Source organism: Prionailurus bengalensis, chromosome C2, assembly GCF_016509475.1.
Source record: "Prionailurus bengalensis isolate Pbe53 chromosome C2, Fcat_Pben_1.1_paternal_pri, whole genome shotgun sequence".
Taxonomy (NCBI): Eukaryota; Metazoa; Chordata; class Mammalia; order Carnivora; family Felidae; genus Prionailurus; species Prionailurus bengalensis.
This window is the reverse complement of record NC_057350.1, coordinates 29,872,944-29,899,165: the sequence shown is the minus strand read 5'-3', so window position 1 is coordinate 29,899,165 and position 26,222 is coordinate 29,872,944. Positions and strand designations below refer to the sequence as shown.

At 33.8% G+C, this 26,222-nt stretch overlaps 1 protein-coding gene across 18 annotated transcripts in view; it reads right to left on the bottom strand.

Moving 5' to 3' along the window:
* Positions 1-26,222, bottom strand: part of ROBO2 (roundabout guidance receptor 2) — a 1,723,333-nt gene that overhangs the window by 1,306,208 nt on the left and 390,903 nt on the right. For 4 of the 18 annotated variants that reach the window (XM_043593851.1, XM_043593852.1, XM_043593862.1 and 1 more), the window contains exon 1: positions 16,301-16,855. The exons of 1 other annotated variant lie outside the window; for it this stretch is intronic. In XM_043593851.1, the coding sequence (XP_043449786.1) occupies positions 16,301-16,430 (130 nt within the window). In that variant the 5' untranslated portion in view covers positions 16,431-16,855. Of the gene's footprint in view, positions 1-16,300; positions 16,859-26,222 lie in introns of those variants that run through there. 13 more of the 18 variants (XM_043593867.1, XM_043593870.1, XM_043593871.1 and 10 more) reach the window with 8 other exon arrangements.

Sequence of the window (26,222 nt, the reverse complement as noted above, 5' to 3'; positions counted from 1 at the left end):
TTTAAGCAAAATGCAAGAAAAGTGTCACTCCCATTTCCATTTCTGTTATAAAATTAAGTATTAAGACATTCCCAAATGACATTGCAAGAAGAGCAAAAATAAAAATAGCATATTGGAATGCTCATATGCTCACACGAGCATGATAATTCCACTAATAAGAAATGCTTCTTTATGCTACAAAATACACTTATCAAAAAAAAAAATCATAATCCAGCTTAGACTTCTGATGGTAAAGAATCCCCTTTATTTCTTCTCTCACATTTGTTATGATTTTTGTTTATCTCTGCAATTAATTGAGCTTAGTTCTATCTTTCCTGTGAATATGCATAATCCTGCTTTACATGGTGTTCCTCCTTAGACTATAAAGTGCATGAAGGGATAGAGCCTGCCTCACTTCCACTCCATAGTGCCCTTTCCCTTGAATTTTGAATTCTTAGTTGTCTTATACTGCTTTATAATCATCTTCCAAACATAGCCCTTTAAAAATCTACATAGATACAAGAAAATGTTGATACTACTTCTGATTTGGAAATACTGTGTTTCATATTCTAGTATTAGATATATGTTTTGGAGGTATACTCTACATTTTGCCTGACAAATTAGATTCTCTTGCTAGTTAGACCTTTGAAAATGCTTGTGTGTAGTTTCAAGGAAGATTAAATTACAAGATGTCTTAAAGAAATGTATCACCGCTCCTGAAAAAGCACATTAAAGGGATTTAGAGCAAGATTTGGAAAGCTGGGCTTCAGAGTGAATTTTTTTCTCCCCAATTTGCAGTAAGTGTTTAACCTGAGAAAAACTACTTTTAAAATTGGATCAAAACTTTTATAAATTTTTAGACAACAGTCTACCATGAACCTCATTTCTTGCAAGTCCTTGCTGAGTATACCAAACCACAAAGCATAACCACCCTCTGAGTGAGCTGTTCCTGCAGTAGGTTACATAGGCAATTAGGTAGGTCAAGACAACTGTCTCAGAACTTACTTATTTCCCAGTGGGAGGAAAATGGCGTCCTTACTGTTTGTTATAGAAGATGCTAGTTCCTGGCCCTAGTTTCCATTATTACAGCACCACCTGGCCCCATTCTGACATCCTGTAGGATGTGGGGGCATGAGAAATGGAGCTATCATACCCAGCATCCTGCTGTTTGCTGTGCTGTGAGTGAGCAGTTTGTTAACTGGCTTGCTCTGACATTGAGTCTGGTCTACTTTTGGGAGCCATGGAATTTTGGCAAGCCAAGAGGCATGCTTGCTTAGTCATCTCCTTTGGAGTCTTGTTTCTTGTTGCCATCCTATAGGAGGCTGGGGATCTTCTCTGGCACTTAATGACACATTTTAGAAAAATAAAATGATATACTTTATGCTAAGAAGTTAACACATAAAGAAAAAATCTCAAAAGAGAAATTTGAAAACTATGCCATGCTCAATTGTTATCAAATTTTCCAGTTACTATAGTTATTATTTCGGGGAATATCTTCAAATGATTTAATGACATACTCAGCAAGAGCCTGCTTTAATTTTATATAATCACACAACCTGAGAGTTGGATGGGAACATAGAGACAATCTCTCATAGCAGGTGGCCCTGCATGTTCTCCTCAAACTTCTAGTGACAATATATATCAGTGTCCACAAGATAGACATATCATTTTCAGATGATTCCTGTCACAAGGGCATTAATTTTTACATTGATTTGAAATCAAGGGTTTTATAAAGCATCAATTAATTTAGCTAAGTTTTATTTTATTTTCTTTATTCCTCTATCATCCCCCCCTTTTTTTTCTTTTGAAACAAACATTTAAGCATCCAGGAAAAATCTTCCCTTTCTTCTGGAAGCACCAGACTATCTTTTTCCATCATTTCACGTGACTATGAAAAATATTATCTTATTTCCCTTCTTTCAGGCTGATGAGTCTCTCTCTATTTTTTTTAAACATTCATCATAAGAAAAGTGTTCCAAACTTTTCAATACCATAGTCACCATTGTTTATATGTTCTTGATTCCACTGTTTCAAAAAGCATGCTATCCAGACTATTTCCTTCATAAAATCTGCCTAATATGTGAATGTAGCCAAAAGGTGGACTTACCTACTTTTTCTTAACATTCACATCACAACTATTTGCATAAAGCAGGATATTATTTTCACACGAAATTATTCCAATGATGTTTAAGCCACTCAGAATTAATATAAACTGTTTATATTTACATGGCTAGGTTTTATTATATTAGGCTCTAATCATCACCTAATTTGAATATATGAAAGATTCTTATTAAACACTGGTTATGAGAATCAAAGAATAATTTTTAATTCATTTCTGCTTTTCATGACATTGAAGTGTGACACTGTTGACCATCATTCTTAAATATGAAAGCATGTTTTTATGTAGTTAAGTTGAAAAGCAAACTGACAAAAACTTGTGCTTAAAATATTCAATTGGTCGGATATTCATAAAATATAAGTTATGCCTAGCTAATGAAAAAAAATATATATATACATATATATATGAATCATGTATACTACTAACATAATACATTTAAATTAAAATAAGGGAATACTCTATTTGTATATCAAATTGAAAAAAACCATTTTTTGTACTATAAAAGTACACTTCATCAGGTATTCAAATGTAGTTTGGGTCTGCATGTAAATAGTTACTCTATTATGTAATTCTGTTTGGCATTATGAATCAAGAGCATTAAAATGGTCATATCTTCTGCAACAATAATTCTAGTTCTAGAAACTGCCAAGGGAATGATCAGATTTATGCTTAAAGATATTTACAGCAGAATTATAATGTAAAATCGTACATAATCTAAAGTAAAATAACTTTAAAATGTATATATGTAAAAAAATTCATGTTCTGCATTGAATATGTATATTCATATATATATGCATGATGTAATGTAATATATATGTTTACTAATAGATGTATGCATGTGTGTATGTATATACATGTATTTGAACACCAAGAAAAATCTGGGCAGGATTAAAATGACTATTCTTGTGAGGAGGGCTTTGTAGTAATTTTGAGTTCTTTTAAAAGTTCCCCTTCCCCCTAATTCCAGGGTCTCTATATTGACCATATGCTATTGTTTACATTAAAAACAGACAAAAGTCTTCAGCTTACTTAGGATCTAACCTGTGCTAACATACTGTGAAAATTAATGAAACTCCTAAACAACTCCTAGTTGCCAAGGCTAGAAACGTCCAGAAAATGCAGAATAAAATATTAAAAATTAAGTACCATTGTTTTATATTATCCAACATGCTGTGTTCTTAGTTGCCTAATGTTACTGACATTAAACACACAAGGCTCATTTCTCAACTAGTTAGAATTACATTTTCAAAATACTCCCAGGTGCTCAGAATACCCTCAGAATAATCGAATCTTCAGTAATACTCCGATCAATCATACTTTCAATCTACCAGTTTGAAACTAATGCCATTCCTCCTTTTTTTTCTTGTTTTTCTTGTTTTTATTTTGTTTTGTTTTGCTTTGTTTTGTTTTGTTTTGTTTTAGGCTTCATGTTCAGCATGGATCCCCATGCAGGGCTTGAACTCATGACCCTGAAATCAAGAAGACCTGAGCTGAGATCAAGAGTCAGACTCTCAACTGACCGAGCCCCCCAGGCACCCACCATTCTTTTTAGATCAAGGAATAATTGTGCCTCCTTTCCAACATCTTTCCAAATGTATTAATATTAAATTAACCCATAGGAAAACTTGATTAACAATATCAAAACAATGGTTGTTTTTAAATGTTGTGTTTCTTGATTTTTTATAATGAATGATGTTTTTTATATATCAAGTGGCATTCAAGGAAAAATGGGTAAGAAACTTACTTAATATTAACTGTTTTGGCCTTTAGACTGACTAAAATGTAGACGAGGGTATATAGAATCCAAGCCACAGCTAACCTCCATTTATGATGATAGAACCATACCTGATACTTCCATACATTTGGCAATTAGTTTTTCAATTACTTTTTAATTCAAACTAGATGTATTAAGGAAGAATGGCATAATCAGACTTACTCTCATCATAGTCATGATTTTATTAATTTAATTATTTCCATGTCTAGAGATGCATATCTTGAAAACAATAAATTTGGTTTCAACTACAATCTAGTGACTGTGAACTTCTGCTAACTGGCTTTTTTTTTTACTTTAAAACATAATAGTTCACATTCATAATGAAGACCCAGAGCCACTGTCATATCTTGAAATATCAAAATATATGAGAATTTGCAGTATTATATTAAATAAAATGTTATATATAAGAGTATTTGAAATTATCTCATAGGCTTTCAAGTTGAGAGTGATTGATCTGCTTATAATATTTTTATTAATGCTAAAACTTCATTCATCAGAAAACCACATTCTCAGATAATAGCAGAAAACAGAAAAAATGCATTTTCAAGTGTGTTTTTTTCCTCTCCTCAAATAGCTGGAGAAAAACAGCATTTGGGGGAAAAGGGGCCTTTTTAAAAATCAAACTAGTTTTATTTTACCCACCAATTAAAGATTCCTGTTCTCATATACTTCCTTAAGATGTCCAGATTCACCTGAATGTTTAGGCATTATGATTTAAATCTATAAGCCATGCAAATTACTTAAAGCTCTCTGCTTCAAATAATGAACCCATAGCAAACATGCTATTAGGCAATTTAAAGGATTAAAGCAATTGCCACCTTGTTAAATGAGAGAGAAAATCCCTGTCCATTTTTCTGCCCTATCAACTTTTCAAACATATCCACTTACAGTGACATTTAGAAAGCATCCTAAATGAGTAGTTGTACAATATTTTAAAATAATGAATTTCATTGTCTATTTAACATACATATAAGTAGCCCCATTAACTGAGTACTGACAGAAAAAGAACACATAGCTTCAGTTCAAGAAGAGCATCACGTGTCTTGTCTTAATAGCATTTTATTTATCCCTTGTGGTTTTTGAGGCTAAGGAAATGACCTTTTTTCTTTCTTAGTGTTTAATTCTTGACACCTCAAAGTACTTCCACAAGTGCCATATTTCTTCCATTTCTGTCTTTAAATTAGGTTCTGAAGGGAGGGAAAAACACACGACATTGACATTGAACATTTAGTATGAGATGAGAAATTCAATGGTATATGGATCTTATCAACTGTGATAATGACAGATAATTTTATCAAAGCTCTGTTGCAATCCTCAGTAGAACTTCTACTGTTTCTCAATGTTTATGTATTATTCAGACTAATAGTGATCCTAAAGTAGAAAAAGCTTCTTGTCTCTTAAAACTTTTATTGAGAGGAGTTCAAAATGCACACAGTTAAGTGCTATTCTGTGTGCATTTAATGTAGAGTGAAAAGCTGTTTGGTGCCCATTTTAGATTCACTGGCAACAAGACAGGCAAGAAGGCATGTACAGGGAGTCATGAAGATATATATGAAAAATTAAGAGTTTAAAATTAATTTGAACTTATAATGTAATGCACCACGTGGAAATCTAAAAATCAATTTCCAAATGGAACAGCTTGAAACTTTTTCTTGCCATCTGGTTTTGGACCTGGCTCATTCAATTCCAATTTTGCCCTTGTAAATACTCCAATTTTACATATACTATATGAGAATGATAATCTCCATGCCACCTAAGCATATCTTGTTTGATTTCCTAAAAATATAGTTGTTTTTGTTTTTTTCTACACTGTCAATATTCCCCAAATGCCCTCTTAATCATGGGCATACTTACCTTTATTTTAAACCAGGTGTGATATTGTTATTTGATTTATTGACATATTGGATGGTGACTGTGTTTTATTTGGCTAAATTAATATATATATATATATATATATATATATATATATATATATATATATATATATATATATGCCAAACATTTTTACATCTTTAATGAGCCTAAAATACAGATTGATGAATTCAAATCAGGAGGGGAAAACAGATTTGGCTATTTGAGTCATAAAGTAAGAGAAAAAGTAGGGCCTAATATATAGACATAGGATTAGAGAAGATTATGCATGGAAAGCATTTACACATGCTGGCACACAAGAAATGCTCAGTAAATGTTAGCAATTAGCCTTTGTTGTTTTGTGTGTGTGCTAATAGTAATAAATAGAAGATTCGAGATTTATATTTATTTTTTCTGAAGCAAATATTTGTTGAAAAACTAGTTACTTTACATATGCTATCTTATTTGTTCCACACAAAATAATGCTGTCAGAATGTTGAGAATTTCACAAGTCAATGCCACCCCCACCCCCACAAAGTACACAGTTAATAAATGGCAGAGATGTGAGTAGATATTTGAGGTCTGTGTTTTTGATGACAATCTCAAATAAGTTTAGCACATGTGAGCTAATGTAATAAGCTGCATCTTCTCAATACATCTATCGATCATTTAGTTCTTAATAATTCAGTTTGATCTACTTGAAAGGAAATGACAGTTATAAGTCAGACTGACTTCCTGGAGCTTCATCCCATATTTTTAAAATTACTTATTGTAAGTTAAAATTTTTGCTTTGGAAAAATATGCTACCACTCTCAAATTATTTGACTAATATAGCCATCCATGAATAAAATAATGCTTTCATATATACATAAGACACTTAACATTATAACAGTAAATCTTAATGGTCATCCAACAGTTTAATTGTGACATGAAGAACTTTTTTTTTAGAATATGTATATTGAGGCTTCCTGCTACCTGTTTGTACCTCTATGAAACTTGTATAAAGAATGTACAACTTATAACTGATTAGTGACATAACCACATAGTTTATGCTCACATATTTAAATGCAGCAATTATGAAAGATATTTATTTATATATGGCATATTCATATATATTTACATACTAATTATATATATATATATACACACACACACACACACACGCACATATGCACACAAACTAATTTATTATAGTGGTAATGCAAAATCAGTTAATAATTTTGATACAAAGTATTCTGAAGTATCAACCACTTCAGAACATACTCTGCACATAAAACAAATAGTTTTTAGTGAAAAGTTTTCGCTGATAGTGTCATTATACATTAAACTCTTCACAATGAGAGAAGACCAACATCACATCTCGAACTTTTTATTCTAGTGCATGATTCTGTGTCACTCCTTTTGTTTTTAAGATATCAGAACGTAAATCTTGCAAATATAATGAAGCAGGAGTTCTACAGTGACAGGTATCTGCAAAATCACTCAGGTAATCGGTATCAGATATTGTTCCCTAGATACTGTAGTTATCATGCTATATGTCTTAACATATCCTACAAAGTACCCTTGTCTCCAATTCTATAAATTCTATTTATTCTGCTTGACCCTTAAAGCTATATTTAACTGATTTCGCTGTTACTTCCCACTAATTCTCAACACGCTGACCATCACAGATTGGTTACTTAATTGTCCTCTAAATTCACGTACCATTTGCCTGGGTTAAGTAACTGGCTTAAAAATATATTACTTGGTAACTTTAGACACGTTGTTACTCTCATATAACAAATGCAGATGATAAAAATAATGGTACCTTTTGGATAGAGTAGATTTAGGCATTAAGTTAAAGAATTCAAAGAAATTATAAAACACAGAGCCTAGCACATAGTATGTGCTTAAGAAAAAAGAAAAGAAAAGAAAAGAAAAGAAAAGAAAAGAAAAGAAACCTACTTAGCTAGACACAGCATATAGCTCTCTACCTCCTTGTCTTCTTTATTATAATTATCATTTAAAATATCTTCCCTTTTATATTTACCTATTCAAAGCCTTAAAAAAGAGACATATAGTTCATGTATTATATTAGTTATTTTTCCAAATGTATCTTTATGTTTATCTTTTCTGCTTATTTAAATTATAAGTTTCACTTGGGGGCATTCAATAAATATTTGAATGAATGTATATTTTAGGTGTTCTACATAAGTGTAAGCACAGTATGAGGATATAGGAGATATACATAGATTTTGCTAAAAGTATAATACATATTTTTTTCCACTTTGAATGTACAAATTACATTAGTGTCTTAACATTTTGGGGGGCCTCAAATGGAAATGGATGATCGTCAAAGTTCTCTAACAGTGCATCAAGTTTAATTCATCATGCTTGGCAATCAACAACCTCAGCCCCAAATCCCTGCATGTATCTCTGCACTGATCCATGCAGTCCCTAAACAGGAATGGGGCATTCTGTTAGATAAATGAAAATCCATATTAGTTAGCCAGAAGCAATTCTCAGACCCCTATGGATTCTGGAAGACACTTCAGTTACATTCCAAATTGCCCTAAAATAAATTCTTTATTAGCTGCCAACTATTACATTAGAGATTTCATGATGTGCCCCTGTCTCCAGAACATAATCTTGGACTTAGCCCAGCTAGATAACTACTTCTCTGGTGACAGAGCTTTTGACACTGATATGAAAGGGATTCTACTAAGCATATGTAGGGTCTATCCTAATAGTCTATGTGGTGAACTCTTCATAAGGTGACAGAAGAAATGCATTTCTATACTTATTCTGGCAACATATCAAGAGCTATAAATTGTCAGTACTGAATTTACCTATTAAACCTTTATATTTTCCCGAATAATAATAGTAGGCAAATATTTTCTCTGTGTGAGAATACAGACTTACGAATTTAGCATTTTGTACAGAGGCAGAATTCGAAATATAACCATTCCAATAACTATTATGGTGAATGTATACATAATATTTATGGTTGTGTCTGCATACTACTAATAGGATAATATCTCACTTATTTCTACTAAAAAACTCTGTTACAAACTGGAATATAAAGCATACATTGTAGGCTTAATTATAGGTATAGATTTTTTTAGCAGTAAATTGTACTGGATTTCAGACTGAATCAGGTAAGTATCAACCACAAAAACCAGCTTGAAAACTAATGGGTTCACATCTACTTTCTCCCTGTTATCAAGTACAGCTGCTTCTCTCTTATCCTGGAATATAGATATTTTCCTAAACCTTGTCACTCACCATGCCTCTCCACAACCAAAGTTCCCCAATAGATTATTCAAAATTTATATATTAAATTGAATTGTCACAGTTACCCAATAGCTAAAGACACTTTGAGATATCACAAAAACAGGAATAGGAATGATTTTTGTACTTGAAAGCCATTTGTTTTCTCATTAAAAAAAAAGCACAAACAGAAAAGCCAACACACACACACACACACACACACACACACACACACACACACACAAGTATAAATCATCTAGAAATTAGTAAGCCATTTGTAGAACGGGTTGAATGCTAGAGCTTACCCAATTTCACCCTGCATCAAGGTTCTGGTATGATATAAAGAAAAGATGACTTCAGAATATAATTTGGGTATTTTACGCACCCCCCCTCCTGAAATAGTACCAAGCCCACTTTAGTTTTGTTTTTAACATTGCAGTCACTTAACTTAGTTGGAGACATGCTAAGTAAAGGGGGGGGGGAATAAATCCTCTTTCTTCTCCATCCCCCCAACCCTCCCCCCACAAAAAGTCCTAAGAATTATAAATTACAGGTTCCAAGAGGGTAGATAAAGCTTGGAATACACACTTAATAAATGGCTTTAAAAACCCTATGTGGAATCAGTAAAGAAATTCCTTTCTTTTATGAAGTTGTATATCATTTTTAGGTACCAGTTAAGGATTTTGAAACTTTGATTTGATTTTCACATTGTAACTCTGGAGCTGTGATCCTTCAGTTATTTTTCTTAAATTCTACTCTTGGATAAAAGTAATCCTATGGACTAGGGTGGCTAAGTGACTGAAAGGCAACTTTGGATGAGGCCATGAGCTCTGATGGACGCTCTGTCCTCTGAAAATGCAATGGCTTTTAGATATAATGTGCTTATTTTCTTTTCTTTTCAGAGGAATGATCTGTTGTTTGGATGATCTTGCTTTCTTAATCAGACAAAAGTCTCTAACAAAGATCCCCAGCCATGACTGATCAAGATCACTATTTGATAGACACACTATTTAATTGGCTATTATAAACTCTCATCACCTTTGGAATTTCTATTTTGAACTTTTAATTATTTTTCAAGTAATAAAGCCTATAAGCATAGCTTTATTTTACTTTCTTTTTTCTTTCCTTTTAAAATTTTTACATTCAAATAACTTTGAAGGTTGAAGGTTTGCTTTTGGAAACTGAGAAAATGAAATTGCTCTCTGACCAAGGCCTAATGTAGCCATGATTCATCCTGGAGCAAAAATTTTATGGCCTAGTTGTAAACCCTTGGAAAATGTAGCTTATAATGTAAGTGCTGACACAATCTTAACTATGGATTCATGAACCCCAACACTAATATATCCAAGGCATTTCATTACTGTCAGTTTGTCTTACTTGTGAATTAAATAACCTCTTTAAAAATCTTTATCTGCCTTTTATTTCTTGAACAAAGTTTCCTTTCTAGAATTTCGATGATGAGCCCCCTATCTGGAGTAGAGTGGGCTGGGGACTGATGGTAACACACATTTAGGAACTTGCACACATACCTAATAAGGGTGGTATGCATTCATTTATTTTCAGATCATATTCTTTCACAGACATAATCTGACTTTATAAAGGATGCACAGATCCCAAAACTATATATTTCAAGATAATCAGCACTCTGCTTCCTGGGCAGGTTTTCCCTCCTTTTGATAAAAGTCTGTATTCTATTTGTAAGTTAAGTTCTGAGAACTTCTTTTCATCTATTTTTTAATTTAAACTTTAGCATACAGTCAAATATTGCTTTCAGCACCTATTTTATAACATAAAGAAGTATTTCAAAACTCTTTCCAATTTTTCCTCTGTCATCCAATGAAAAAGGTATTTTAGGTAAATATCACTTGAACTCTTGGGGCGTTTTAGTCACATGGCAAAAAAACCCACATAACATTAATAATAAATAGATAACTAAAACAAAATTTTGAGGTTAAAAGTGAAATAGTAAATTTGAATAAAAGTTAAACAAAAATGGTTGTAGGTACAATATATTCAAGTCATAATTTGTAAGACAAAGAAAAGTCAATTATTGTCAAGAACAATTTTTTCTTACCAAACTCTCATACGCATTTTGCTGAATTATCAAATGCTATTTTTCAAATAATATCAGAAAACATAAACAAATTTTACAACAGATCTTCAAGTTGTCAAGCATACTCTTTAATTTCTATATCTAAAAAATATTCTGATAATCTTTTGAACGTATAGAAGAAAAAATAATCATTTCAGACTTGGCTTTGGAATTTACTCTTCAGTTGTGGGAAAGATAAGGTATTAAATCTATTTATTGCATACAGATGGAGATTAAATAATTTAAACAAATGGAAAACAGAAGTGGTGATTATACACAGTGCAAAAAACACTCTACATTTTCCATGAATATTCATACAGTTCGGTTTCCCGATTCAGTCTCACATTATAAATTACTTTTGAACAACAACGTTGCTTTCTTTTTTCCTTACTGCACTACTTGCTACATGAGTCTTCCAGAATTATCTAAGTTTTATAATACTATAAATATATTCATATTTTTCTATAATTAAAACTGAAATTTAAATGATGTAGTAAAAGGATAGTGATAAAAATGATTTCCCAACATTAGAAAGGTAAGATATAGCACATAGTTAAAAGAAATGTGTAATTAACACTAAAGCCATAGTTTATTTTATTACCAGTCTAATATCTCATATACTTTGCTCACTCATCAAATTTGTGGGCATCTAGTACATGCGACTGCCTGCTAATATGAGTCAAAGACAAAATTTCTCTTCAGATAACTTACAAATGGTAAACAAAACACAGAGACATGTAACAATAAAGTATTGTAAAAACTGACAAATGGCCTCTGACCTAAATAAAATACCCTAGTCATTTAAAAGATGGAATATTACTTTCAGTATGTGGTTGAGGGGCCTTTGATCTGGCAGTCAGGGCTACTGTAGTAGTAAAAGGACATTCCAGGAAAAACTTCAAAGATAAAGTGATCTGTTTCTGTTTCTTCAAATCAGGAAAACTTAAATTATTTTGGTGTTTATGAAAGAGCAAACCATCAGTATGAAAATTTTAGAAATGAAAACCTTTATTTCTTACATTACAACAAGAAACATTAGACCACTGGATTGTGTGAGGTACTTGCTCAAAGTAGATTTTTTTATCAGCTCATATAACTGGAAAATATATCAGGCAGAATCATAAAAATGATCTTGTCCATAGTAGACAGCAGCACATAGTCAAGATTTAAAAACAAACAAACAAACAAAACAAAACAAAACAAAAACCCCCAAAACAAACAACAAGAACAAAAAAACCCTTTTAAGGTCAAAAGAACTTCAGTACATTCCCCCAAATCCCTAAATAACCATCAATATATTATACAGGACCATGTAAATAACTTTGTAAAATCTAAAAGGACACTTAGAATATCCCATCAGTGCTTCAATATACCATGAATTGATATAATGGCATAATATGTGCTTATTATCATTCTAACCCTTCACAGAGAGAGGGGTGATAACTGCCAGAGAGGTTTTCTTTGTTTGGTGAAGACAAACATGGGCAACTGACTGCCATAATTTGTAAAAGGAAACAAGTATGAGAGTTTTGTGAAAGAATCTTTTGAATCACCAAAAGTTTTGATAACTTTATGCTCTGTTGTCAGAGTTTAACTCCTATGTCATAACTGAGAAGCTTGAATGAACTTAACAGAGTCTTGTAGGAGATTCAAATGGAGTTCAGGTCAAGTGGAAGAGTGGGTGAGGCAAAATTGAGGTCAGGATTGGACCCTCCCCTTAGTTGGATAAAGGATTGTTCTGATTGGTCAATGTTTGTGTTGCACCAGGTGTTTAATGTAACTATCACATTGGTCTAGCTTTACCTATTTATATCCCTATTATTCTTATTTACCTCTGATTTTCACCTTTCAAAGTAACTATAAATATTAAAATGGCTTAAATTCTAAATTCCAATAGCAGATTTTTTTGTTAAAAACCATGCAATTTTGGGACGCCTGGGTGGCTCAAGTTGGTTAAGTGTCAGACTTCAGCTCAGGTCATGATCTCACAGCTTGTGAGTGCAAGCCCTCATGGGGCTCTGTGCTGACAGCTCGGAGCCTGGATCCTACTTCTGATTCTGTGTCTCCCTCTCTCTCTGCCCCTCCTCTCTTCTCGCTCTCTCTCTCTCAAAAATAAATAAACATTAAAAAAATTCAAAAAAAAACACGCAGTTTTTAAATTCCCTTTTTGTTACACATATTGACCATCTACATTGTAAACTTATCTGTGTAGTCTGCTCATTGGAATGGAGCTCTTTACATCTTTGAAACTGTCTTTCCAGTGAGAGTAATTGAATGCAAAATAATTAGGTCCTTTAATCCTAATGAGATGATGTCAGCACTGTAGTTAGGATTTCTGGTTAGTTTATCATGAATGCAAACTTATGATCACTTATGCTATGCTCTGAACTAATCAGATGAGACACCTGCTTTCCCTTAAGGAGTTCCATATATTGTGATTAAATAGAAAAGCATGTGCCTGAGGGAAAAGTTGCTGGCCTATTAACCTATATTTCAGATTCATGTTCATTGATGAGCTTAAAAATCCCTTGGTAGCCAACAATAATCCGCATTTTTTCCAAATGTTCTAACAAGTCAGTTTATAGATACCTGTTTTGAGCTGCCTGGCCACGTGCTGTTTGTACTACCCCTCACAGGCCATAGCTGTTCACCGATCTGTGAAGCCACCACTCCCTGGCTCTGCCCCAGTAACCCTCTCTCTCAGAATGGTGGTTCCTGCTAATACAACAAAAATGGAAATTGTCAGTGTGGGCAGGTTGCCATATGGAGGTTGACAGCTGCTCAATCAGATTAAGACAAATGCACAGAACCAATGTGAGTTCGATTTTTTTTTTCAGAAGAAAACTCTGCTGTTTTGTTGTTGTTACTTTTTCCAGGATTTTTAACCAAAAAAAAAAAAAAAAAAAAAAACATCTGTTTTGAAGATCTTTCTGTAAAGCAGATAAGCTTGAATCAGTATTGATATGAAGCAATTTTTTCTTTAAGTAGTTAAAATGACCTTCCTTTAAATTTATTTTGTGTTTTGAACCTTGATTCTTTTTGCCTCTGGCCACAGTGTTTAAGAGCCCTCCTTCTCTCCCTTCAACCTACCCCATAAATACCTATACTTCTGGTAGGTATCCTACAAAATAATAAAGCCCGCTTCTTCCCGAAAAGGAAAATAATGTTGAAAAATTGTAAAAATATGTTTTAAAAGACTGCATAATATGCCAAGGGACAAGTAACGGAATTTTATAACCCATCAAAAGATAACACACAGCCATCAATAGCCAAGCTCATGAATAAATAAATGTTTACAACAGTACATATGCATATCAAGGTAAAGCTACTGTACAGGAACACAGAATCTGTGGAAAATATTTATGCAATACATATTCAGTGACAAAAAGAGCCACTAAAAAGAAAATAATTTAAAAAAAGGTCAACATGTTTAAAGTTTTCCAGCAACTGGCTTGACCTTTCTAAAATACACAAAACTCTTTTAACAATAAATGAAATATGTTGCTATGATTGCCTATTCCTGAACCTGACTGACTCATATCATCATCATACAGCAGAGCTAGCAAATTTCTAGCTGAGCTAGTTAGAGCACATTGGAAAAAGTAGTCATATGTTCAAAGACGAAACATTTCAGACCTAATTTACAAATGAAACCCAATGCATCTGTATTTAAAGCTGTGTGGAATGAATGAATGCCTAGGAACACATGCAAACATTTTGAAATGAACCTTTCTGACTAGGTTAACAGTTTTTCCTAAACCTTATGTAGCAATCTAACTTTCTCACCAGGTAGCTAGAACTCCAAAGTCTACTGCTAAAGTTTATCACAGGAAATGGTGTTTTTACATGCTAGAGGTGCAGACTGTCTTTGAAAAAATTATATAGGAAGTAGAAGTTAACACTTCTGACATCCCCTAGAGTTGATAACACCATACATCTCTAGATCCCAAGCCACCCAAAAGCTGCCATGCTGGCTAACATAAATAACAGCTTGCAGTTTTCAAGATACCCCCTCCCCCCCCACACACACACAGTGATACCACTAGGAAATACAGTAATGTGGTGATATAATTTACAATGCCCAAAGATCATTTGCAGTTCCACTCCTCAGGAGCACATCTGCACCAACCATCTAAGTTAAGTGCCTGTTGGAACTTTTCCCTCCAAGGTACTGTAGATGGAAGATTTGTAATATCTTTAATGCAACCAAAGGAGACACAGAAAGATCAAACTGAACAGGCTCATGTATTTAGGAAATCCTGCTGAGATGTCGTGATAAATTATTAAAACTTCTTGTTAATGTTCATGCTTCTTTTTAACCTCACATCATACCATTAACAGTAAAGCAAAGGTGGGGAAACCCAGAAAACATTTCCAGAACTGAGACAAAATATTAGGTGAAAAGAATTCTCCTGCAAAGCAAAATCCTCAGCTATCTTCCATCAAGATTTCTTCTTGCAAACATGAAAACACAGTTCACAAAGTCTTTTATGGGATATTTCTGCAGCATCATTTTGGCTTATAGCATTCACAGAACAGATACCCTGATAACTTGTGTTTAGTATAAACAAATGGCATTCAGGAAAAACAGAATCCACTGAACTTTACAAAAAGGCAGGGTCAAAGTATCATCAATTCTCTCTCATTTCATCATAATTTCTCGACAGCAGGAGAAAATGGATTTCCACACTCCAAAGTACTGAAAGGCTTGCTCTTGTTCAGCAGATTTTTTTTCCTCAATAAAGTTAATGCAATTTATCTTTATTAACACATCAACACTGATAGAGTCAGCCAGAAAATTAGTGCTGGTAGCACTGCATTTCATAACGTGCCCCTCCTCAGGCATCCCTCTGACCGTTTCACAAAATCTGCCAAACAATTCAGGGATCTAACATATTCAGGACCCATTTCTTTTTTAAAAATAATGCAGCTTCCTAAGGATACCACACATATCCTTGCGGTAGAGCAGTATGCATCTGGCTCTACATCCTTCCTGCTGGAAACAATCCTTGTAATGCTTTGATAGCCCCAAAACCCAAAATTGCAAAAATACATTCCTATCAACAACAGAGAAAAGCTCTTCTTCCCAGCCACCTACAACACAGACCCTCTTGCCTGAAATAAAAATCTGATTTCAAGCAGACGCAGTTCCTCTACCTTTAGCTGTCCTCAAGTTGCCATTGATCAGCCTTGCTAACTCCATTTAGATGTTTAACACACAACTTTCATCACTTACCCCCTTTCCAAGGTTTTCCTTTCCAGGGGGTCCGAGTCAGCTTGCTCAGAGTTGGTCCAGAGAAAAAGAGCATCAAAACGAAGAAAAGTTCAAGTCTAGTAATTTTCCCCACTTTCTCTAATGATAACATTTCCACAAGTTAATTTCACAAAATTTCTCACATCCTCTTCCCTCCCGGTTATTAAAATAGCATTAATCATTGAAAACCCTGAGGTAGGTGTTGTTTTGCCATCTTTAACAGCTGAAGTAGCAGCTCCCTGATGTAGCCCTGAGCCAAGCTACATTTCTCACGGATCCGGCTCCTCTCAGCACGCAGCTCTCTGCTCCTGCTCCAGGAGCTATAAAATAATTTCTGATCTTCACTTTGCTTTCAGTGGGAATGTATTCCTCAGTGTTCTGGGTGAGCTTGATTGAAAATGATAAAAACAGTAATGTCTGTGTCCAGCAGCAAAAAGAAAAGATGTCAGGATTGTGTGAAAAAGATGAGAAGCAGTTGTACTGACAGCTTTCAGGCTGCTGTGTGATCCTAATAGCCGTGCAACCAACCAAATTGCTCTTTTAAGAGTAATAAGGCTTCAGTGAAAGCCGGTGTCACTGCCACTTGGGTGGGTAGTGCTGGGCTTGAAAATCACCCAGGAACGGCCACAGATAACGACTGTTTCAGTTCCTCCTCAGAATATTAAGGGCTGAGCAAAATATAGTATGCACAGAGGGTAGTTAATCTATTGTGTGGATACACGAGGATTCCAGTGGTGTAGTAGGGAAAGACGCAGAACTTAAGATGTATTTTATTCTTCCTTTACTTCACCTCGTGCCATTCAAAGGGGATTGCATGTGCACTAATTATTCATAAAAGGGTCTGAAATATTTATTTGAAGAACAACAATAAGTGTATGATTTTTATCTCCAACAATAAAACAGGCAGGGCAAGTTCTCATAGTCTCAGTGCTCTTCTGTATTAAAGTCAGTCTCTTTGGGCATTTCTGTGTCACCTGAATGAACCCACTGGGAATACTGTGAGCAAACTTTTGGAAATATCAACACAGACTACCAGGGCTGTGCTAATCACACATTCAGGCAAGTACATTTTTTCCTTGTTTGTGTACATTACCATGGAAATACAAAAATCTCTCTAAGTCTCTCAGGCTTTTTAAATTATATTTATGAAAATATTACTGATCACAAGGTGTGGTTATAATTACCATCCGGGCACATGACTATGCTCCCAGAAGAAGAGGTGGGAGAAGGCAAATGAAATGAAATTTAGTCTCTACTGCCTGAAGTGAATTAGCATGATCGAAATATTCTGGCCAATATTTGAAAACTGTCTACATCTTAGTATTATCTATATGGTCACTTATTCCTTTAATCAGTGAACTGCAATGCATGCATTATGCATTTATGTACTTTAAAGTAATCAATTGCTATATGATGATAACCGCCAATTTATGATGTTACCGCTTTGAACATGGGATAAATTGCCCTTTTCAAATCATGTTAGTGGGAGAGGTACTCTTAAAAGAATAATATTTTTAAGATAAAGTACATTAAATTTAAAAATACAGTTATTAAAATTGGCTTTAAAATGAAGCAATGTTTGTCAAAGATATTATGAGATACACAAAACAAATTCTCAGGTTATACTTTAGTTTAGAAACAATAATCGATTTGTATTCAACTTTTTTAAATAGTTTTTTTAAGGTTTATTTTCTATTTATTTTGAGAGAGAGGTATGGAGCAAGTGGGGGAGTGACAGAGAGAGGGAGACAGAATCCCAAGCATTCTCCACACTGTCAGCACAGAGCCCAATGTGGGGCTTGATCTCATAAACCATGAGGTCATGAAATCAAGAGTTGGATTCTCAGCTAACTGAGTGACCCAGGCACTTTTCGTTGAAAAACTTCTGAGGGATATGAGAAAGTTCATATTGTTCTTATTTTATAAATAGGAAATTTAAAATTCTATGTCTCTATATACTTTTAAGGGTAAGTTAAAATTTAACTCAGTATTCTATTTTCTCTGTACCTATTATTTTTCATCTTGTTTACCTCACCCTTTCCTCTCTCTTCAGATGCATGTAAACAGAAGTTGGTAAAATGAATTGGCCTCCCTCAACATCACCTTCTCAAGAAGATTCTAGATTCAAACTTTTTTACTGTCTACTGGCTCAATTCATCTCAAAAAAAAAAAGAACACAACTTTTCATAATTAGTGAGTTGTTTTTTTTTTGTTTTGTTTTTTTTTGTTTTTTTTTTAATTACCTGGGCTTTGCGTGGAACAAGAGAACGTGAAGTGGGTTTAAACATGGTGAAAGGATATTGGTAGAAATGTCAAACATTTCCAAGGACCTGACCTGAATGAAGTTAACAGGAAAAATACTCTTTCCTCAACAGGTGATACAGTTGGCCAGGTTGACTGTAAGGAAATTTCAACTTTAGATTTTCAAGATTTGCTTCCTTGCTGGTGAGCCCTGGTAAACACCAGCCCTCAACTTGCTGTAGTGGGGAAACTGAACTGAAACCAGAGGAATCAAATCACCTTTGCTCATGGAGGGAAGGCTATTCTCCCTTAGAACTCATCTGGCTGAAGTGTAAATTGCTATTTAAGCTTTCTAGCTACTAGAAAGATAAGGAGAAACCTCAAATGGGTGGCAGTACCAAAGAGAATGAATAAAGGTGGAATTTGAAACAATGGAAATATTGAGTGGGGGGACAGTCTATATGAGACGAATTTTGAATACATATGTGTAGGAATGTTTTCTCACCTAAGTTATTAATATTAATAATACATTTGCTAACTTATTACAAATTCTAAGTTCTTTATATGTAATTATTCATTTAATCCTTATAAAAACCCAATGATCATACATAATGGTCTCCATTTAGTACATTACAAAACTGAGGCATATAGAGTTTAAGTCACTTATTCAAGTCCATAGAGCTTTTCTGAACCTAAATAGCTCAGCTCTGAGCCTTTGCAAATCACTGTACCAAGCCCTCTACCAAACTGTTCTTTTAACCTTTATGAGCTAGCTTGCTCATAAGTTAACATCTGTATATAAAAGAATAGAAAATAACAAAGGCACACTGAGTATGTGACTAGTTCTTATCAAGAGTTTTACATATTTTAGTTATATCATTTCCACAACAACTTTGTGAGATGAATCCATTAATAGTCATACTTTATAGATAATTACTTGTTCAATATCACATGGTGAGTGAATGACAGAGCCAGGATTTGAACCCTGTATGGACTTGGAGTTTGTCATTCTACCTCTGTTTTCCAGAGTCTGGTGCATGGGTCTGAGATAACCATATAGGCCTCCAAAGGGGCTGGAAAAGTAAGTAAATGGTGGGGAGGGGGAGGGGAGTTCTAATGGTATCTGTAACATGGAATCTTCTATAGGCTGTTGGCAGCTGCAGAGAGGTCTAATCTGTGAAGTTACCCGAGAAGGCCCCCTGAGAGGCAATCAGAATAGACTTTTTCACCACCTGTATGTTCTCAAAGTAAAACACAAGGAAAGATTAAACCTCAGCCAGACCTGACTTATGGGCAGTTATAATACAACATAATAATGCTTTAGTATAGGTCATAAAAAATTGTTAGGAAGACTGCAGAAAGGAAGTACTAAAAGGTAGTATATATTAAAACGAAGTGCAGTAAAAGACTTGGTTCAGCTAGGACACTCCAGGCAGAGAAGATGACCTTTTGACTAAGAATCAAGTCATGAATATATATTTTAAGACTAGGGCAAATCAGCAAGAGGCAGAGAAGAATCCAGGCTGAGAGAATTGCATGAACATAGTCACAGGGATGCAAGAAAGCCTGACTCCTTCCAAGAACTACAAGGAATGTAGCATGACTGAGGTATCTGAGCACACGGGTGTAGTGGGAGATGAGGTAGCAATGGTAGGCCGGGGCTAGATTAAAATTTTAAATATGCTTACTGCCAAAGGTCTTAGGCTTTTCCTCAGTGATAGGGAGTCAATTATGACTTTAAATCATGTTCTAAAATGCGTTTTAAAAAAATCTTTGGCTGCAGTATGGTGGAGAATAAAATTAGAAGCAAAAAAAAAAAAAACCCAACATTATTTAGAAAGATAGCAATATTCCAAGCAAGATGTATTTGCAAACTGAACTAAAACAGTATAAATAAATAGGAGATAATTTGAAGTATCAAAATTCATTAATTCAACAAATATTAATAACTACATATTTTGAGCCACACAAAACTCTAGGTATTTTAAGATTAATTAAGACAAAGCTTAATAAGAACGTATCATCAAGATATTTATCTTTAAGAATTTTTTGACAAAATATATACAGGAAGGAATGAACATTGCCCTAGTGTTTCAGCTCTCTTCTTTAAATATTTTTTTTTATAAATTAGATTTTGTCTGACCTGTTAATATATGTTTTCAACACCATTAAGCAAGATTTGGATACCTTAGCAATTATATTCATTTTTATTCTAATGCCACTATTTATTCTATCCTAATGACACTCCCTAACATCTTACTATTTATGTGCAATAAAAACAATCTTTTACTTCCTTAACAAGAAATCTCACTAATCTCTGATACTAGGTAACAATGGTATAATGTAAGCTATTCTGCTATGCTTTTAATAATTGAAAATATACAAGATAAAACATCTCCTAGAGAGTGTACAGCCAAAATATGTTACCAAGCATTTGAAAAAAATAGTTTATTCTTATATCTATATATATATATTGTTTTAATTTCATAAATTATAGTCACTTCATCACATGTGGTTGAAGACTGAGTCAATCCTCTTTCCTGAAAATTCTGTGACTTTAGTCATTTGGTAATTAGGTGGTTCTTAATCCGGGGCAATTATACCCTTTCCTTAGGGGATATTTGGCAATGTTCTGAGATACTCTTTGGTTGCCATAGTTGGGGGGGGTGGATGCTACTACTATATATAATGGCTAGAGACCAGTGGTGCTATCAAATGTCTTATAATGCACAGGACAATGCCTGCAACAAAGAAAAACATGGCCAAAATTGTCAATAGTACCAAAGCCGAGAAACCCCAAGGTATCTTCCGCTTGTCTGACCATATGATGATGGTTCCTCTAGCCATTGTTTCACTTAAGTATGACCAGAACAAATGCTCTGCTTGACTGAAGCTTGCAAGATAATCACAGAATACTTATTATCAGTGCATTCTCCTATGCCACTAAAATCAAACACTTTGTATTTATATTCTTATGGTTCAAAGGAAGCTTCACAATTATCCTACTATAATTCACCTACAAAGAATAACTCCTCTCCCTGAACACCTTAGATCAGGCCAAAGAAGTGGTAAAATTTCTTGACTAGAGTGCTGGAAGGGGATCAGTGACGCATGTGTATATCAGTAAAAATCATTCTTAGGTAGAAAATTCTCAGTGTCCCTTTGTTACTCAAAATACCAAAGAACATCACTGAGGCAAACTTAGCTGTCTGCATCTCCAAATACTTCCTCTCTTAAAAAGATTGCAATGATTATTCTCTACTAACTACAGGTTGCACCATTATTAATACATTTTATATACTCCATTAATAAGCCATCAGAATAAAATTTTAGCAGGAATTTAATCAAGGAGAGAATTATAAATTAGCTATAGTATTAGCTTGATAACTTGAAAGACCAGAGATAAATTCATTAATATATGCATACATACATTCATAGCCGTCATTAATTACACTGGTATTACTCTCTAATTCTTTAGCGTTCTATTTTGACTGTGCTAGTCAAAATACAGATCTGAATGCTTCAATGGCATATTGTGTTTTACTTAAACAGAAACAATGAGGTATTGTATGTAATACAGCATGATACATTACAGTCTACTATAAATTGAAATCATTGTATAGGCTAAATAAGAGAAACACCCCTTGGTTTTTTTTTTTGTGTATATATATATATATATATATATATATATATATATATATATAATTTCCAAGGTCAAATTAGTACCCTTACATATGCACCAGGTCAAAGGTATAATGTATAAATATTTCAGTTGCGGAATGGTAGTAAAATTAACTCTGGTAAATTGAAATATGTAGTTAACCAAAAGAAAAGAAAATAATTTGTTTTCACTGTTGAGAAATCCTTAGGAATATTTTCATTCTTTTTTCTTTTACCAGTGATTTGTACAGAGTGGACATCTCTGATTTCCTCTGATTTAAGACCCTGAAGTTCCCAGGGATCACTGGGCTGCAGGCACACTAGTTCTCATCCTATAGTCTATAGTTATAAGAGATGACAAGTAAGGCTGAATCTGTAAAGAGATCAGTGCAAACGGGTAAGCTGAACTTTCAAATGAACTCCTAATATTGCATTTTATTTTTGTCATTGTTCCCTGTTCCCTTTTCATACCCAGTCGAGCCTTATATGTCTTTATTTGAGGTTTCTACTTGTGGTTCTACTTCATAATATGCTTTTAAAAACTTCTACTGAGAAAAGCAGCTTGATGTTTTGTTCCACATAAGTTTGTTTTGAAGAGTGATTCTATTTTTCTTTTTTAATAGCTTGCAGTAATTGAGGGTGTGCCAAGACCTGTCAGTGCCCCAAAGAGGAGGATTTCGGTCAGCACCTAGATTCAGGCTAATGGGAAGCCACGAAGATTGATTCCAAATTTTGGTGGGTCCACTTGCACAGTGAAATTACATGGGCAAAGCTAGCTACAAAGGAAGGTGCAGAATGTTTTCATTCCAGAGAGCCATGTGACCAGCTAAAATTTGAGGGTTCCATTCCTTTGAGAAAAAAAGGAGTTTATTAGGAAACAACTCTGTGGTATTGATTCGGCAAGTCGTGTGTTTTAAAAATATCTCCTCTGGGATGCCTGGCTGGCTCAGTTGGTAGAGCATATTTCTCTTGATCTTAGGGTTATGAGTTTGAGACTCACGTTGGGCATAGAGACTACTTAAAAAAAAATCTGCTCCAGGTATATATGATCTGCAACCCTATTCCATTGCTCAGTAACGATCTTGAAAGGAAAAGTTTACCTGGGTTTGCTATATAACACCTAATCCTTTATGTTTATATACATATTAAGAAAATAAAATTAGAGTCAAGTCTAAAATAATTTGAAAGAAATTTAGTATGTTTAGGGAATTCATGAGAAAATTAAATTTATTTATAACATGCTAACTCATATTTAACCTAACCGGCAAATGATTACGTGACTTGCCGAATATGGGTCCCGAAGAGACATCCTAGTGATTTTCTAGAGAATGAGCTTTGGAATCTACTTCAACATGTCTGAGCCATAAAATGTATTTTTTTTTTTACATGAGGCATATCCTTGGGCTTATGTAAAGTTCATTTAAAGGACAGTGCAAGAAAGCTTGCCATGGTCTATTGGTTATGCTACATCATTTACATAAAACATTTCATATCTATAGGAGATATCAATAGAATGTTTATCAAAAAATATTATTTCTAATATTTTATAATAAATTTATTCTAACATTGGATATTGCTCCCCATAAAAATACAAACTCTAAATAGTTTTCTATCTGAATAGGTAGAAAGTCACTAAATCAGGTTTGTAGAGTTCCATGAGAAGGTCTATAGAGTGTGTATTAATACATATGATTGAATCTGCTTCAGCTCTCCCCAGAGTATCCTTGAGATCACAGGAATACTATAATGTTGATTCAGTTTCTAGTTAAATGGTGGACTTTCTTAGGATAAGTGTCTATACTGTGAATGTTGAAGATGCAAGATACAATTGTTACATAGCTAACTTTGCTTTTTTGAAAAAAGCAAATAAACTACAATTTTCAGATTATTTATCAACTTAAAAATAGTGTAAATTTTAAACAAATTAAAAGTAACATTTAAGAAATATATAACAGTATTTTTGCAATGTCTTTACATTCAATGATGAATTCCTATTACCGATTACAAATTGCTATAGTAGGCCTATTGTACAGCTATATTAGAGTTAACTATTAAGTGTCTTTGACAAAAAATGGCAGCAGTATAAAAAATAATTTATTTCGCTCTCATGAGAAAGTCTGGATACAAGAAAATGAGTTTTGTACCATAAAGTTCTGTGGCATTCAGGCTCCTTTCTTTTTTTTTCTCTGCCAAATTTTATTGAGGTACAGTTGAAATTTAAAAAAAAAAAAAAAAAAATATATATATATATATATATATATATATATATATATATAAATAGGGAGGGGGACAAAACAGAAGAGACTCTTAAATATGGAGAACAAACTAAGGGTTACTGGAGGAGTTGTGGGAGGGGGGATGGGCTAAATGGGCAAGGGGCACTAAGGAATCTACTCCTGAAATCATTGTTGCACTATATGCTAATTTGGATGTAAATTTAAAAAAAAAAAATAAAAAATAAAACAAGTTAAAAAATAGTATCAAAAAAATTGTATGGTTTTAAGGTGTCCAACGTGATGACTTGATATACATATATGCTGTAAAATGCTCATCACAACAAGCTAATTAACATATCCATCACCTCACATAGTTACCTGTGTATGTGTGTGTAGTTCAAATGCTTAAGCTTAATACTTAACATACTCTCTAATTTCTTCATCAGGAATAGTTTCCATATTTTAGACAACTCAGGATCCAATAGGTCCTCTTCGTCGGCAGACATCATGTCAGCAGGAAGGAGTACAAGATAAAGGAGGAGAGGGGAATGACCCAGATGGAAGCAGTTCTTTCTTAGAAAGTTTTAGGAAAATTGCTACGTGTCACTTTTCCTTCAATATGTTGGTCATATTTTTGTTTAATCCAGATAAAGGAAACTGCAAAGTGAAGTCTTTATTCTGGGTAGCCATTTGGCTAGCTAAAATCTTGGGGTACCATTTCTGGGAGGAAAAGGGAGAACAGGTTTTGGGGGAAAACTGGCAGTCTCTCACATGGGTATCATGATAGATTGATAATAGATGTTTAAAAAAATAGTAGTTATTTTTATCTAATACAGTAACCCTTACTACTTTAGAAGCTTGAATTATCACATGTAATAAGTTCAAGTCTATAATAAAACTAGCTTTCTTTATAGGCTCATAGAATCTAAGAGTCAGTTCAGGATGAAAGATCATCTAGCTTATAAAGAACAGAATACAAACATTCCTCAGCAGTGGTGTCTTAGCTTTTGTTTAAATGATTCAAGTAAAAGAATCTGATTGTTTTTTCTTAGAAAGACCATTCTTGCATTGATCTCATGTTTTAGATGCCCTACTCTTTAATGTAATGCTGAACAAATATTTTCTTTCTTTATCAGGACAATGCTTTGAATGTTAGGAAATAGCTATTTTTCCCCATTGAGTCTCACCCCCACAATTCCCCTCAGTCCAAATAATTTGCTTTTCTTGAACACAAATTTCAGATTCATTATCATCTAAGTAATCTCCCTCCTTTGGATTTCTGGATGCTGTTAAGTTTGTTACAGTCAATCTTAACATCTGATTCAACAATATTTATTCATCCTAAAGCAGAAGACATTCTTCATTTTTTGCTTTCTTCCTAATTCAAGCTGAACTAAACATAACAGAAATGATCTGGCAGCTGTTCGCAATACCTTCCCCCTTCTTATCCCCACCCACCTAGTTCCCATCACTTAGATGGAGAGTTTGTCATATAACAAAAGTATGGCTCACAATTGCTTCTACAGTTCATTTGTCCTGTGTCCTCTACCATTAAGCTAATGATTTTGACAAGAAAAGAGTCACCTGGCTCTATTTCCTTTTCTGTTGGATGTCAATTTAATATGACCATGGGGACTATTCATTAGCTTTTGAAACTTCCAGGAAGAGGCACCTCCTTTGCTTTTATTTTAAATTATTTACACTATTTTAAAAGAATCTGAAAATAATATTTTAAATAATCATGACTAATAGTGCAATATATATACACACACTGATATATAAATATA